The sequence below is a fragment of the Hoplias malabaricus genome, chromosome 2 (genome assembly GCF_029633855.1).
Source record: "Hoplias malabaricus isolate fHopMal1 chromosome 2, fHopMal1.hap1, whole genome shotgun sequence".
Lineage (NCBI taxonomy): Eukaryota > Metazoa > Chordata > Actinopteri > Characiformes > Erythrinidae > Hoplias > Hoplias malabaricus.
The window spans coordinates 10,059,600-10,074,933 of record NC_089801.1 but is presented as its reverse complement, the minus strand read 5'-3'; the positions used below and the strand labels follow the sequence as shown (position 1 = coordinate 10,074,933).

General features: G+C 38.3%; 1 protein-coding gene across 1 annotated transcript; it reads right to left on the bottom strand.

The window, feature by feature from the left end:
* Nucleotides 1-5,704: 5,704 nt before the first annotated feature.
* LOC136687674 (5-hydroxytryptamine receptor 4) lies at nucleotides 5,705-6,778 on the bottom strand. The gene has a single exon (XM_066662194.1). It carries the CDS (start codon nucleotides 6,776-6,778, stop codon nucleotides 5,705-5,707), a length of 1,074 nt encoding a protein of 357 aa, XP_066518291.1.
* Nucleotides 6,779-15,334: the final 8,556 nt, after the last annotated feature.

Below are 15,334 nucleotides of genomic sequence, written 5' to 3'. Positions count from 1 at the left end.
TATCATGTCCATTTGATGAGCGTGTTAATAAAGTAGTTTAAATGTTGGTTAATTGGGATTTATGAGATGTATATTTTACTTAGGTTAATGTAGATGGACCAATTTAAATAAAACCATTAAACAACCACCAAATACAATGAATTCTGAGGGAAACCTGAGGAGATTCAGAACATCGGATGCGATCAGGCCAGTGCTACTTGTCTCAGAATTCTTCACCAAATAAATGGTGTGGGTAGTAATTACATTTACATTTACACAGTTCCAAGTAAAATTTAATTGCTTTTTTTTTTCAAACAATGATTCAAAACCTAAAAGAATTCCTGTTAGGAGGACCATGTCTGAAGCACCACCTACTTCCATCCTTATAACATATAAACTATTAATTTCCTTCTCTATTCAAGGTTTTTATGCTTTTGATTCCTCTCATTTCTTCCCTGGCGCCCAATCTGTTGTTTGGTTTACAAAATTAGCTTTCTTAATTTATCCCTTTGCTAACCAACATGCTAAAAACAGACTAGAAAGAAGTAAATGGACAGAAAACTTTAACATGTAGCTTATGCTGTAGACAGCCATGTTAGACAACACCTGTTGCTAATCACAGCATTCATTTCACTTTTGTAAATGTAGTACCTCATGCCTCCTCCCTGTGTCTTTGTGTTTGCTCCAGATGCTCCAGTTTCTTTCCACAGTCCAAAGAAGTGACCAAAGGTGTATGCATGAGTGACCGAGTGTTTGATGCCTTGACTGGTGCCCTGTCCAGGGTGTTTTTTCTGTGTTGCACACAATGATTCTGGGTATAGGCCTGGGCCCACTGTGGCCATATCCACATGACAGCCTTTAGAGAAAATGAATGAATATTGTATCCTATACTACATAAACAATCCTGTGTGACCTGAATGAAAAAATTGATACTATTTGAATAAGTTGAGAGAGGCACAGGACTAAAGGGCGAATACAACATTCTAGTGTTTGTTAGCAGTGTTAGATATGCAGCACCTGGATTAACTTAAAGAAGCCAAATTTGGACACGAAATTTGAATTTGTTGCTTGACTTCATACGAGGTAAATGGAAACTGAGTATATTTGCTTTTTGCTCACACATTCTGTAAAACTTTCAGAAGAGTTTAACATTTTCTCTGCTCAAAAATCCATATAGTGTCTAATGCAACCATATCATACAGCTTTAATCCAAACTGGCAAAGTAGCTTTTTGAAGAATTTTCCTTCACAGCTTGTTCCTAATTCTCTTTTGGATTGAATAATGTTGTTTTAGTATGTGGAGTGTTTTTGCTGTGGCTCACACCTCTCACTTTGGGGTGTTAACATTTATTTTAAACCTAAAGAATCCCACGCAAAGGTGAATAGAGTCTATCTTCTGTTCCTTGGCTGATAGATACTAGTTGGCCTGCAAATCACTGCAGGAACTCAGTTTTCTTGGAAGATATTTAACATGAACTTCCGATGAGTTTCAGTGAAATAACATTGTTACAACATTGTTACTTTCAACTCTCTTACTGTTGCTCACTGTTGCTCTTGTTACAGTTAAAAATGTGTTATATATATATATATATATATATATATATATATACATATACATGTGTGTGTGTTGAGTTTTAGTTCTGTAGTTCTACCTCAAACAATCTCTGTAGATCATTAGGTTAATTATACAGCATAACACAAGTTCTTGTCAGAAAATGTCAAATTTACTCATCATATTTTTACAATCTCCAAAAAATACTAAATAAAAATACAAAAGAATATATACCTGTTTTGACATTTTGATTTAAATATGTTTTAAACCAACCCTAAACCATCTTGAAAAAGCTTGTATACTAGTTATTAAATAATACTATGCTCATTATTTATGTACCCACAAACTGAAAGGTACACATTTTGTAGTTTCTCAATTTAATCAGCAGGTTAACTTTTGATACTGACATTAATGTGACAGAGGGCCATTGAACAGCTGGCGGAAAGAGGAGAGGACAGAGAGTAATGGTCCAAGCCGAGTTGTTAATGTGAGCTATTTACATGTGTAGTGTTGTCTCAGTATGTTGTCAGAGACTCGAAGGAGAGTCAGGCCTAATGAAGCCTATGAAACAAAACAAAAAAGTTGTGATTGGTGTCTTTATTCTAGTTAAAGGGATATATGTTGTACATTAGTATAGGCTAGATGACCAAAACTTTATCTGACATTAATTCAAAAATAATTTTTCTCCATTTGACTTTTTATATTGCACAGATTTAAAAACCTTGACCCAGCTGAAATATTTTAGTTAGCAAACTACACATTCATCAAACCGCACGTCATTTGGGTTGTTTATGCCAAAAGCCATTATTTCTTCTTTATACAACATGTTTGGAACCGGGAATGTCACGGTGGCGAAACAGGTATTGTGACTTCCACACAGTTCTAGGGTTCTCAGGTCCTGGGTTCCATTCTTACTTGTGTCTTGCCTTGTGTCTGTGAGGGTTTCCTCACACAATAAAAGAAACACATGTAGCTGTATTAGCTGTGTGTACCTGTCCAAAGGTGTGAGTGTGAGTGACTGTGTGTATGTGTGTTGCCCTGTGATGGTCTGCCTCCAGACTGTGCCTTGTGCCCAGTGAGTGCAGGTAGACTCTGGAGAATGAATGAATTAATATGTTTTCAACCTCTCATTATTCCTCATAATAAAACAGGTTGATTTTAGTACAGGGCAGTGCGGCGGTGAAGCAGGTAGTGTCGCTGTCACACAGCACCTGAGTCCTAGGGTTGTGGGATCGAGCCCTACTCCACATGACTATATGTGAGGATTGTTGGTGTGTTTTCCACATGTTTGTGTGGGTTTACTCCGGGTGCTCCGGTGGCCTCCAATGGTCCAAAAACACACAGTGGTAGGTGGATTGGTGACTCAAAAGTGTCAATAGGTATGAATGAATGTGTGAGTGTATCGCCCAGTGATGGACTGGCACCCCTCCAGTACTTCTGGGTAGGCTCTGGACCCACAGAGGCCCTGAACTGGATAAACAGTTACAGAAAATGAATGAATGAATAAACGAATAAAATAACTTTGTATTCCTTCATTCCAAAATCAGCCTGGGCTGAAACTCTCCTTATAACGTCAGTGCAAATGATGGGTAAGATTGGTGTAGTCTAGACAAGTGGATATATGTAATTAATTAGGTTTTTGAATATCACAAAGTGGTCCATTCAAAACAACAGACATTTCAAAACTTTATCTGACTGAGGGATCAGATAAAGGAGTCTCTATAATTAAATTATGTTTTTTTTATTATGAAAAGAAAAAAGAAAAAACAACTGCTGAGTAAAAAATGATTTTTTTGGTTATTACATTTATACACTGCACTCTTTTTACAACTCACCAAGAAGCAGAATGTTCTTGTGGCCGGGTCTCCACCTCCACCTCCATCTCCCCCACCCCGCAACCCCCATTTCCGTGAATGAGCAGCGCTGAAGCTGGGAGAACAGGCATTGGCAGCCATAAACAGGCTCATTAAAGACAAGTGCATATGTGTTTTGACTCATGGCAAAGACTTCCTGTTGTTGAGGAGTCAGAAGTGAAGAGTTGAGTTGGGGCACGGTGTCAGTACATTTCCTCCAAGATGTTTGAGGAGGCGGAATCACAGAACGCTGCACTACAAATAACTGCAGGAACATTTGGACGTTTAACAGAACAAACCATGACACACTGTCTCTCCTGGCACAGAGCAGCTGGTGCTAGTCCATGGCCCAGTCTGTCTACTCTCTCAGATCCAGACTTATCTCAGATGAACAGAGTCCTATTTTCACAGCTCTGTTTTGCCCTCATGAATATCTTCATTGCGTCTGTAGACATCCATATTCAGCAGCTGTTTCTTAACAATCAATCCAGATCAGTGTTGAGTGAAACGATATGTCACAGATTAAGAAAACAACCTGTGCCTTGAATATTTGGTCCTGTTTACGTTATCCCCTAGTAAATGAAAGTCTGAGTTATATGTATGTATATAGAGTTCTGTGCAAAAGTTTTAACTGATTCTCTTAGTGACTAACACAGCATTTCAAGCTCTACTAAATACAATTACAAAAATATTGACTGAATATTCATGTTTCATATTCAATATCCTTATAGGCTCTGGTATGTACAGACTGGGGATTGAGTGAATGGAATATACAAACAGTATCAATGTTAAAATACTACTTTAAACTCGCATTGAAGAAAATGAAATACAGTCCTATTGAAAGTCTCCTTCAAGTCTTTGGTATATATATATCTCTGATTAATTATTTTGTAACATTGAAATAACTTTGTATGGTTGTTAGTTATTGTTGTTTTTCATTTTTCAAGTTTTCATTTTCATTGAGTTATTTTGGCCTTTTTTTAAAAACCTGATTAATTCTCAACAGAAAATCAATAAAATCTATAACAACATTTAAGCTATTCCCTTTGTCTAGAAGCTCTAAATCAGAACTAAAATATAAATCAAGTATATTAGATCTAAACAAGGTCAAACCGTGCAGTGCTACTGTTCAGTGTTCCAGAACTGAGTTTATAAAATATGTCTTATATTATGGCTGCCACTGTCTCATCTGGGAAATATTAGCAATGGCTTACATTGTTTATAACTGAAATGGTAGAGTGGGAAGTCATGCATTTAGATGATATTGGTTTTATTTGTATTTGTCTGAGCACAGCGTAGCCAACACAAGGGAGCTTTGTTTATGTGTCTGAAGGATAAAATCCTAAAGGGAATATATCATTTTGCACTGCCACAAACATTACTTCTACTGTATTTCCCGGGTCTAATGCAGGAGATTGAATAACTGCTGTGCTCATCTCTTATTTATCTTTATTTAAATCTTCATGTACACTTCATGATGTACTAGAAGATAAACAAACACCTTCCGGTGCTAAGGATGAAAAATTGTGCTCTACTAGTGCAGACTATTTGTTCTGGAGAAGCCTACTGTAGCTGTGAGAAATGAAAAAACACAGACGTGACAGTTCATTTATTTACACAGCAAACACAAACACTCAGTGGGAAAAGTTCTCACATTTTACACAGGAAATCTGCTACCATACTGCAAAGTTTGCATGCACTTTGTCACTCAGCATGCTTTTGCTCCACTAATGAGAGATTTCCATTCTGTTCCTCGTTGTCTGACCAGTAAAAGTAGAATTAAAAACAATGACCCATTAAAGAGGTAAAATAACATGATTTAAAAAAAAACCTTAATTCAAAAACAGATCTTCTATATCTTCTCATCATCATGTCTCACAGTCATACATCGGTCTGACAGTTTCAAGTATTGTTCCCCAGATGTCCACGGGAAGGACATATGATAGAAACAGTGGCATAGCCAGAGCTTTCTCGTTTGGAGTGGCCAGGTTATATAAAGTATATTGGGCAGAAATGATGCTGCACTTTCAGTAAAAGGACATTTCAGGGTAAAAATATTGTCATTGGGAGAGTGTCTACAAGGGTACATCTACGTTATCTTTAGTAAGGGAACAGAATTGTAGATTTTCTGAACAGTTCTATTTGTCTACATATATTTCTTTAAAGAGACATCCACTGAAAGGTTCTTCAGTTCTTCAGGCAGCAGAAGGCTGTCCCCTATGGCATTGCTCCAAAAAAGCCTTTTTGGCTTGCTCTATTTTAAAGACTTGAGATGAAAGAGGAAATCCCTTAGAAGTTGTTATTCATGAGAACTACAAGGTTTATTGGTTCTCTGTGCGCACCTTGGCATCCTTCCGTGAATGAGAGAGGTCCATGCTTGGGGCTGAGCCTGGTAGGCATAACCTGCAGCCCATAATCATCAGGAATGCCCTGCGGAAAGATCTGTTAAAGAAACCATAGAGGAAAGGATTCAAGGAGGAGTTCACATACCCCAGCCAGAGGAACACATCCCATATAATGCCTGCTGTGCTGTACTCTATAAATGGGTCCACAATGTTGACAGTGAAGAATGGCAACCAGAATAGGACAAAGACACCCATGATGATCCCCAGAGTTTTGGCTGCCTTCCGCTCCCTCCTCAGAGAGTTGCGGTGCTTCTGCTTCTTGCTGGAGTCCTTCCCCACTCCGGCTGCCATCTGAGCCTCCATGGCACTTATCTGCATGGCCTGACGCTTGGCTGCTTTGTAGATTTTCCAGTAGGCAATTAGCATCGTAGCCATAGGCAGGTAAAATGCCACCAGAGAAGCTATAACAGCATAGACACGATTCACCAAAAAGACACATACGTTCTCAGGCAAGGAAATGTCCACCCCGAGCTTGTGCAGCCCAAGAAGAATGGGCCCAAAGGATATGAGCAAGGGAACAGCCCAGCAAATGACAATTAGCAGAGCTACACGGCTACGGGACATCTTGAAGGAGTAGACCAGAGGGTTGCAGACGGCATAGTAGCGGTCAAATGCTATGCAGCTCAGGTGGAAGATGGATGCAGTGCACAGCATCACATCCAGGCTGGAGTGCAGCTGGCAAAAGGTGGCGCCGAAATGCCAACAGCCCTCCACTGTCCTCACCATGCTGTAGGGCATTACCACCAGACCCACCAGGAAGTCTGCCACTGCCAGAGACATGACAAATGAGTTGGTATGAGACTGGAGCTGCTTGAAGTATGCGATGGCCAGCACCACTAGAAAGTTACCAACCACTGTGCAGAAGATGCCCACAATTATAAACATGTACAGAGCCACACGTGTGCTTAGACTCCTCATTGTGGCACATGGCTCTAAATCCCCCAAAAATGAGGCATTTCTGTCTTCCATCCACACAGAGGAATTTGCCATGGCTTAAGGGAGAATCTGGTAAAAAGAAAAAAGGGGACACGTGCATGGATTAGCTTATGCTTACTATGAAGATTTTGTTTCTATGTAGAGTTAATTGTTATCTTGTCAGCTATGTCTTTGCTACATTAGTACGGGCATTGTATAGAACAAAACAATACTCACTTTTTAATATTATCATCACAAACATCATTTTACGTACACATTTTATAAAATGTATGTATAACCCCTTTGATCGTGCTCAGTTCTTATGTTGTAATTAACCCAGTTGTTCTCAATAGCACCGGCTATGCTGTACATGAGCATTCCATCCAGTCCATGATTCCAACACAAAGCGCTTTGGCTGAACTCCCAACAAGCAGCATTTGTTGAGCTCACGCTACCAAGCCCTGCCAATGCAGTCTCTGCTGGTTTGCTCCAATCTTGGCAGTAATCTGTTCTTGTAAGTGATAGAAAGCAGATATTTATGTGGTTACAGAATGTGACACAGACATTCCAAAAACTGGGAGATTTTTGCAAAATCTTATCATGACTCCAAACAGTCAAACAAACGTTTCTTAGCACCTTTGGCATTCTGGTGGGGCAACTACTTGAACAGTTCCATTTTGGCCACTCTGGCCAAAAACAATAGAGGAGCCCTTAATTTGACCTTTTTCATGGAACTGGATGGGATTCCTACAGATAGCCCCAGAGGAATTTTCTAGATTATTCCTCAGGGGAAATGCCTCTGTAACGTTGAAGGAGTGGAAATTCCTCTCTAAATTCTCTAAAAATGTATATAAAAAACATGTGATAATCAGTTTAACAAAATGTAATTAGCTGGGGCCATTCTTCACTTATACAAGTCACCAGTGAATTCAGTCAAATCCAAAGCCCAGTGAAGTGCCAGTTTCTCAGCCCGTGACGGAGCCTGAAAACAACATCTGGGAGTGTCTGGCAGATATGGTAACATGAAGGAGGGGTGGCATGTAAATGGTTTTAGTTCACTAACAATCAAAATTTAATTAACACCAATGGGAGTTGTGTCAGGGGAAGCATTTTCTAAGGTGCTCTCGCGTGCGTCATTCCCTCTTAGTAAATATAATTCAGACTTTAACAGTTACATAAGCCAGTTTCTGAGATTTCTACTACACTGGCAATTGTAAAAGACATCTGTTGGACATATATTTGGATAATAGGACAAACAGCACAAATTAGCAATAAAGCAACCCACGTGAATATCAGTAATATAGTTATATTAGCTGTAATATGAGCAGCAAAAAAGAAAGACAAAACAGTGGTCACGGTGGCAAGCTAAATAATTTAAAATGGACTATAATTCATCAAAAACTTTTTGTATTGTGAAACAAATTACATCTGAGTCATAAAAATGAATTCAGGTCATTTAAAGCCAGTACAAAATGGACTGCCTTGGATTGCATGGTAATAGTTTATATGAAAAACTTCAATATGATCTGATTAGGTTTTGCAATAAAATCTTAATTAACGTGCATTAAGTTTAATGCTTGTTCCCTTAGTCTGTTTCCGCTGTGGAGATGCAAAAATGCGAGGCAAACAAATAGCTGCTAAAGTCCTCAGAGCATTAAATGAGCCAACCCAGTGTCCAGAACTTGTACTTGGCCATTTACACTGCACAGGCTATACACAAAACAACAGGAAAATCCTCACAGCTAACTGACAGTAAATGTGCTCCGGTACACCATTATAGGTCACAATTATGTGGTAGAGGACATGAGTTCAGAAAGGTCATCTCTGCTGAATGTCCCAGCATGACTGCACAAACAGAGGAGCTCTTCAGACAGGAACACACACACCCCTCCGTTCATCTGACCACTCAAACACGAGTGGACGCTCATTAAGAACAGCCTGTGCTGACGTTTCAATGAGAGCAAGCCAGAAAACTTATGTGTGGTCCTTTCCCATCTCTCACACCGCCAATTAAATACAACACTGTCTCAATAAAGAGAAAGATGTAAATAGTGAAAAAGAACACACTTAAGAGCTGCTCCTGTGTTTTTCCAATACACTTCCAGCTCATCTTGATCCACTCAGTGTCTTGTCAAAAAGCAGCTCTATTTTCAGTTTAAAGAGCTGCAAAGTGCCATAAAATCCTATTATTTGTTTAGATTCCTCCTTTGTTTAATCACTAGAAGGCAATGCAGAGTGTCTGCAAGCCTCAGTTTGGAGCTGAGGGCCCGGGCAATGCTTCTGGAAGCTATTCCCTTCTGATTTATTTTGCCTGTTATTCTAGAACACATCCCTCTCAGCTCTCTCCAAAGAAAGCACTGGATTTGAGCTCTGAGCTCTGAGCTCTATACCAGCCAAAATTGAGTATGTTTTTACTTCACATTCACACAAATGATGGCAGGAGGAAAAGTGCCAGTGTAGCAGCATCTAGAAGATACAGACATCTTTACACGCCATTAAAGAGCTGAGTGATAGCAATCTCTTTAAACACAAGCTGGTGCTGAAATGGATATGATGGCACTCATTAACATTATATATGTAAATACAATATATATATACATATTATTAAAAGCATCAAAACATAAACAGAATTTTACGTCTAAAATAAATAGAACTATATAAGGCCATAAAAATCAAATAACATTGTAAATAATCATATATAATAAATGCAATAAAAAAATGTCTGTATATAAATCTAATGGTAAATGGATTTCAAATAATATGCATTCACTTAAAGACATATACATCTCAGACAGATGAAAATATAACCCCAGAAGTTAACAGAAAATCAGAAAATATAAACACTTTAATGTGTGTGTGTGTGTGTGTTAAAATGTGTAAATGTACATATATTTATAATAATGTAAAATATATTATAATTCAATGTAGTGCAAAAATCAAATACAATTACAATAAATCATAAAATATCAAAATATATTCAGATACATACAGATAAATAGCCAACTATATTTTCAGTGTATTAGTTTTTTTATTCAGATAATTGCAAATCATGTTCGTTGTTCTCATTCAATATCATCATTATTTTTTAATAATGATTAATTATCATTAAATATGATACATATGATTAATTAGAATGGAATGTGTACACAAGAAAAGTGTGTAGGAGCAATAATGAACACTCACTTGCTGAAAGTAGGTTTCCCTCTGTTCAGCTTGCCCTCTTTCGCCACATCTCTGATGGATGGACGGATGGATGGATGATCAAGCGATGGGGTTCCACAGTGATCTAATGATGAGGACGCTGTTGGTCTCAGACGCTTTGGCTCAGGGATGTATGAGATAGGACTCATCCGAGTGTGTGCGCGTGTGTATATGCTAATTTGAATGTGCTACATTAATTACAGCTAAACCAGCCCTCTTTATCTGAATGTAGGCGGGCAAAAGGGGCAGGGGGGTATTCAGAGATGGGCATTGTGATGCAAATGAGATCTTGTCTCTTGTATCCCAGCAGATTTTCTGAAATATTTCTCTGTATGGCTAATGTAATCATCAAAGTCATCCTGGCTGAATATGTAGGGGTGACATTGTTAAACACTCACAGTTGTTTTTTTTTTTATATGTTCAGGTGCTGAATTGTAAATTAAAGCACTGTTTATATGCTGCTGGATCAAGCTGTGTCTGTACAAACTACATCAAGGTACTTTGTAATTACTTTTCAGTTCTTTCAGTCTAATCTCAGCATTTTTCTGTAGTCAGACCTATATCTGGTGCCTTGTTTTGGCTGCTGTATTCACTGAGACACTTTAATCATTGCTGTCGTGCAAAATGCAGCGACTGTGTTTTTTTAAATTACACATTACCCCTTGATTGGCCATGGTTAAGGAGAAAGGATCCGTTCTATACCTCAGGGGTAAACTAGCAGAATCATCTTTGCATTAGCATAAGTTTTCATTGTCACCAAAGTATGCATTCCACATAAACAAAATCACATTACATAAAGGTCGATCAAGGTTAACTTAACCAAACCTATTCCTCTACTGACTCTATAATGACTATGGTGACGTCCTGGATGAGTCCTAGAGATTCTCTACTAACCCAATTATAAACAAAGTTAAATTCTTGTGAATGCCTCACATTATGGAACTGATTAACTCAGTCAGTTGCATGTTATAGAACATAAAATAATAAACATTTACTGTCATAGATTTAGTCTGCTATAATTGTTTATATAAACGACTGACTGCTAATTTTATGATGAAGGAGGTATTTGGTATAAGGGGATCACTTATCACAGTCTGAACTGACACTTGGTCTACAGTGTGTAAGCTTGCTCAGATCCCTCTGCATAGCTGAAGCTTTTGCCACTGTCCCTGGAGTGCTGCAGATGTGCTTTGATTAACTGTGTGGGGTTTTTTAATTGCACTCACATAAAAGACTCAACCACTTCAGTGCTATTGTTTTTCCATGCCAGCCATACATATGTAATGCTGAGAGAGAGAGAGAGAGAGAGAGAGAGAGAGAGAGAGAGAGAGAGATATGGAGCATCTGTGCTATTGAACGAGGAGGCAAGGGAAAGCTGCCAGCACAGAGTTTAACCCAGGACCATTATTCAGCTCCTTTAATTATGAATATGATCAAGATTGCAGCACAAATACATTTTGTTTACAAGGCTTAATTTCAACAAAAAATCAATTTACACCATTTCTCCCAAAACCATAATGTAGTCATTTTCAAAGAGAGGATATTCTTTAGTTTAGGAAGACTAACATACATGTAATGGAAATTTAAACATAAGCATACATCAAGAACACTTACTAACATGTTATCTGATATTGTGCCATAACGTTACCTGTCATCATGAGAGTAGCTGTTGTAGGCCACACTAATTATTAAGTCAAAAACGACACGCAGACGTCTGTCAATGCTGCAGTGCAAAATCTAAGAAGGTATATTTGAAAAGCCAGCTGTTTAAAAGATTAGAAGTTTAGAAGTTTCATTTACAAGTTTAGAAGGTACTCTGAAATATCTGGGTGCAAGGCAGGAACCAACACCGGACAGGATGCCAGTCTATCACTGGGCATCACACACTCGCCCAGTCATATCTATGGGCACCTTTGAATAGCCAATCCACCTACCAGCATGTGTCTGTGGATTCTGTGGATGGTGAGAAGAAACCAGACAGGCAGGTTTTAAACCCATAACTGCAGGACCCTGGAGCTACATGTCAACTGCACTATTTGCCGCACCACTGTGCTCCCCATTGTGATTTTCAACCCAATACTGCATCATTTGAAAAGATTCTACGTTAACTATTTTAATTGTTTACCGTTGGACAAAATTTGTGCTGACCTTAAGTTCCCTTTCTCACAGTGAGTTACACATGCATTTCTTCAGTTTAAATCCCTAAACACCCTAGGGTCCTTTTGACCCCAGCTGTGCACATAAAGCAGCCTATGCCTCATTTACGAGTAAAACCATTTGGAGGCAAAAACTCTGCCATGAAATGTTCCATAAAATGGTTAAAATTACACGTTCTTTTGCTTATCAGGAAGATTCAGTTCACCACATTTTCTTGGCTGAACACTAACACTGCTGTGACGGAGCACCTGAAGAAAGATATGGATACACTTGCTGAAAATAAGCACTGGGGGGGCATGACAAAAAGCACTGATAGTGTGGCAGTTTTTAAGGCAGTCAGAAAAGGAAATAAAGAAATCGAAATACAAGGCACAAATGACCAGTTTAACTGCAATGTGCAGAAAAAAGAACTGAAGTGTAATAGCATCATAAAATGTAAACATATTTTATAGTATTTTATTTGACTTCTATTTCCATTTCCTTTACTCTTGTATTTGTTTAATGTGTGTACACAGCCATCAAAGCATTTCACTGCAAGTTGTACCATGTATAAATATGTATGTGACTTAATAAAGGTATTGCCAAAAGGTTTAATAAGTAAGCTGCAATGTCCTTCACTACAATAAATGCTAATTACCCTAAATGTGAGCATTTCTTCATATAATCCTCTAGTCTTCAATGTGCCAAGGATTGTACATTATCATCAACATCATCAACATCATTGGTGGATGGGCCACTAACAGATTTGTGACATAAGTTGTAATCTAAAGATCTTTATCACTGGAGCTAAGGGAGAACTGCTCCAGCTCGAAAACCCCCGAAACGGATGGATTCCAGCTATTTTTATGGTGCAGAAACTAATGGACTAACGTGGCAAAACTTGCTCTGTCCTGCAATTTCCCTACATCCTACTCAAGTTAAAACAGGCAGGTCTTATTGACCTGCCTTAAATAACACATACATCCACTGGGCCCTAAACGCTGCCTGAAGCAAGATGCCAAAACAAACACACTGAGAGGTCAAACACACCCTGCTGACCATTGTTAATATGACCCAAAGGAGGGTTTTAACAGCTCGGGCTACTAGAACTCACAAAAAGGAAATGGCTGCTTAAAAAGCAATATGAAGGCTTTTCACTCAAAAAACAAAAACGCTTATAAGGGGTTTCAGCACAAGCAAAACAACAATAAAGCAACAGCATGGATCTTTTGAGTTCAATAAAGAACCCATAAATCATTCTTAATATTCATTATGTGAGTTTATGTTTTTATCCTTTATTGTTGTCATGACAGAGAGAAGCCAAAGACCAATTTCCCATATAAACAGGCCATTAAGTTTTGCACTGTTAAATTGAATTCAGATCTGGCCTTGACTTATTGATTTTGGACTCATAGATCCTCAGAGAATCAACTTCACAGCTTTTACATTAGTTAGCAAATTCTGAGAGAAATAAAAAAGCAATAAAACCTGTGTCTGTGTCCTGATCCAGACCATAAACTCCTGCGGCATCAAAACGGTCCCTTTAAGCTTCAAGGGTGGCCAGTGAAAAATGTATGCATGAAATTCACTCAGTTAATTTCCTCTCCCCATTGCTTTGATTAAGAATGCTTTTAAAATAAATGTGTTTTTGCTAAAACTGGACCCTGAAGTAATGCATTAAAGGCTCTTCTACAGCTGTGTTACCTCCGACTCACATTAATCCAACTTAACCATTATCAGTTTGGACAACTGTGAAATACTTCAATTGGCAAAACTCTTTAGACTCATTGCAAATTATGTTTGAGCAAAATTTATGGATGGCAAATGGACTAATTAGGCATAATTAAGTGTATAACCACATCCAAGTTTGCTTCCCAGAACAATCTCAAAAACAAAGTGAGTCCAAAGCTGCAGAGAGATTTAATGGGAAAATAAATTACTAAAAGCTTCGGGCCCTGAATGATAATGTTCATATTAAAACAGAAGCTCCTTGTCTTTCTGAGCAAGTTCTGACCAAGACTGATAAGACAGATCAGAGTCTACTATCAAACCCAGGGGGCCGAGACAAAACACTGAGATAAGACTTTCAGAAACGTTTGATGGCTTTCCCTTGGGTAAGTGCAACAAAAGGGGCCTTCCTTTGCTTAACTAAAGAGTGAGGAAGTACAGGGACTGAAATATAACACAAACATGTACCATAATTTAGAGAATTCCTGCCATTACCATTTTATCAAATTTGGCAGAATATTCAATATACAGTACCAGTCAAATGATTGGACACGCCCACTCAGGGTGGGTTTCCTTTGTTTTGGGCCATTTTCCACATATTGTGAATGTACAGTACCAGTCAAAATCTTCTCATTCAATGTTTTTTCTTTGTTTTATTACTTATTTTGTACATTGTAAATGAATATAGAAGAAACTATGAAGTAGCATATATGGATTTATGTAGTAAACAAAACAAAAAAAGTTAAACAAACCAGAATATGTTTTACAATTAAGATTCTTCAAAGTAGCCACCTTTTGCTTTGATGACAGCTTTGCACACTCTTGGTGTTCTCTCAATCAGCTTCATGAGGTTGTCACCTGGGATGGTTTTTCGGTGAACAGCTGTGGCCTCATCAACTGCTCGCCTTGTTAATGTGTTTGAGATCATAACTTTGGTTGTGCAGAGGTAGGGGCTGGTACACAGTTCTAAACAGTGAATAGCCCTATCCCATCAATGACTAATGAGAAGATGTGGCCAAACATTTGACTGGTACTGTATATGTTGCGTTTACAGTCAACAGACATCATGTTTAGAATTAAATGCAGGTTAAATGAGACTAAATGATAAATTGCCATGATAAGGGCTGCAGTTTGAAACTGAGCAGCAGAAACCTAATGAAAATGTATGCCTTTTGTTTAACTATTCAACTTCATTCACCATTAAGATCCTATCTGGGAAAGTTTGGAGGTTTGCAATCAACACAAGGCTATTAAATGCTTTTATAAGTAGTCTGGGTGGTCATAGAGGAAGAATGTAGAGACTGAAGGACATGGAACATGAGAGAACATTGTAGAAGGGCCAAGGAGAATGCTTTCAGTCTAACCCCCCTGGCGTACTGTTTCTCTGCACTATTTTGTGTTCCTTGCCCATTTTTGTACTGTTGTCTCGTTTTAGAATATTAAAATCTTGTTTTTCACTATGACTTTGTAAGCTTCAGTATAGTCTCAGCTACAGATGCTTCACCCACAAGCTGATGGAGAATTTGATACTTTCTGATTGGCTTTCTGTGCTTCAGTGTATATGCC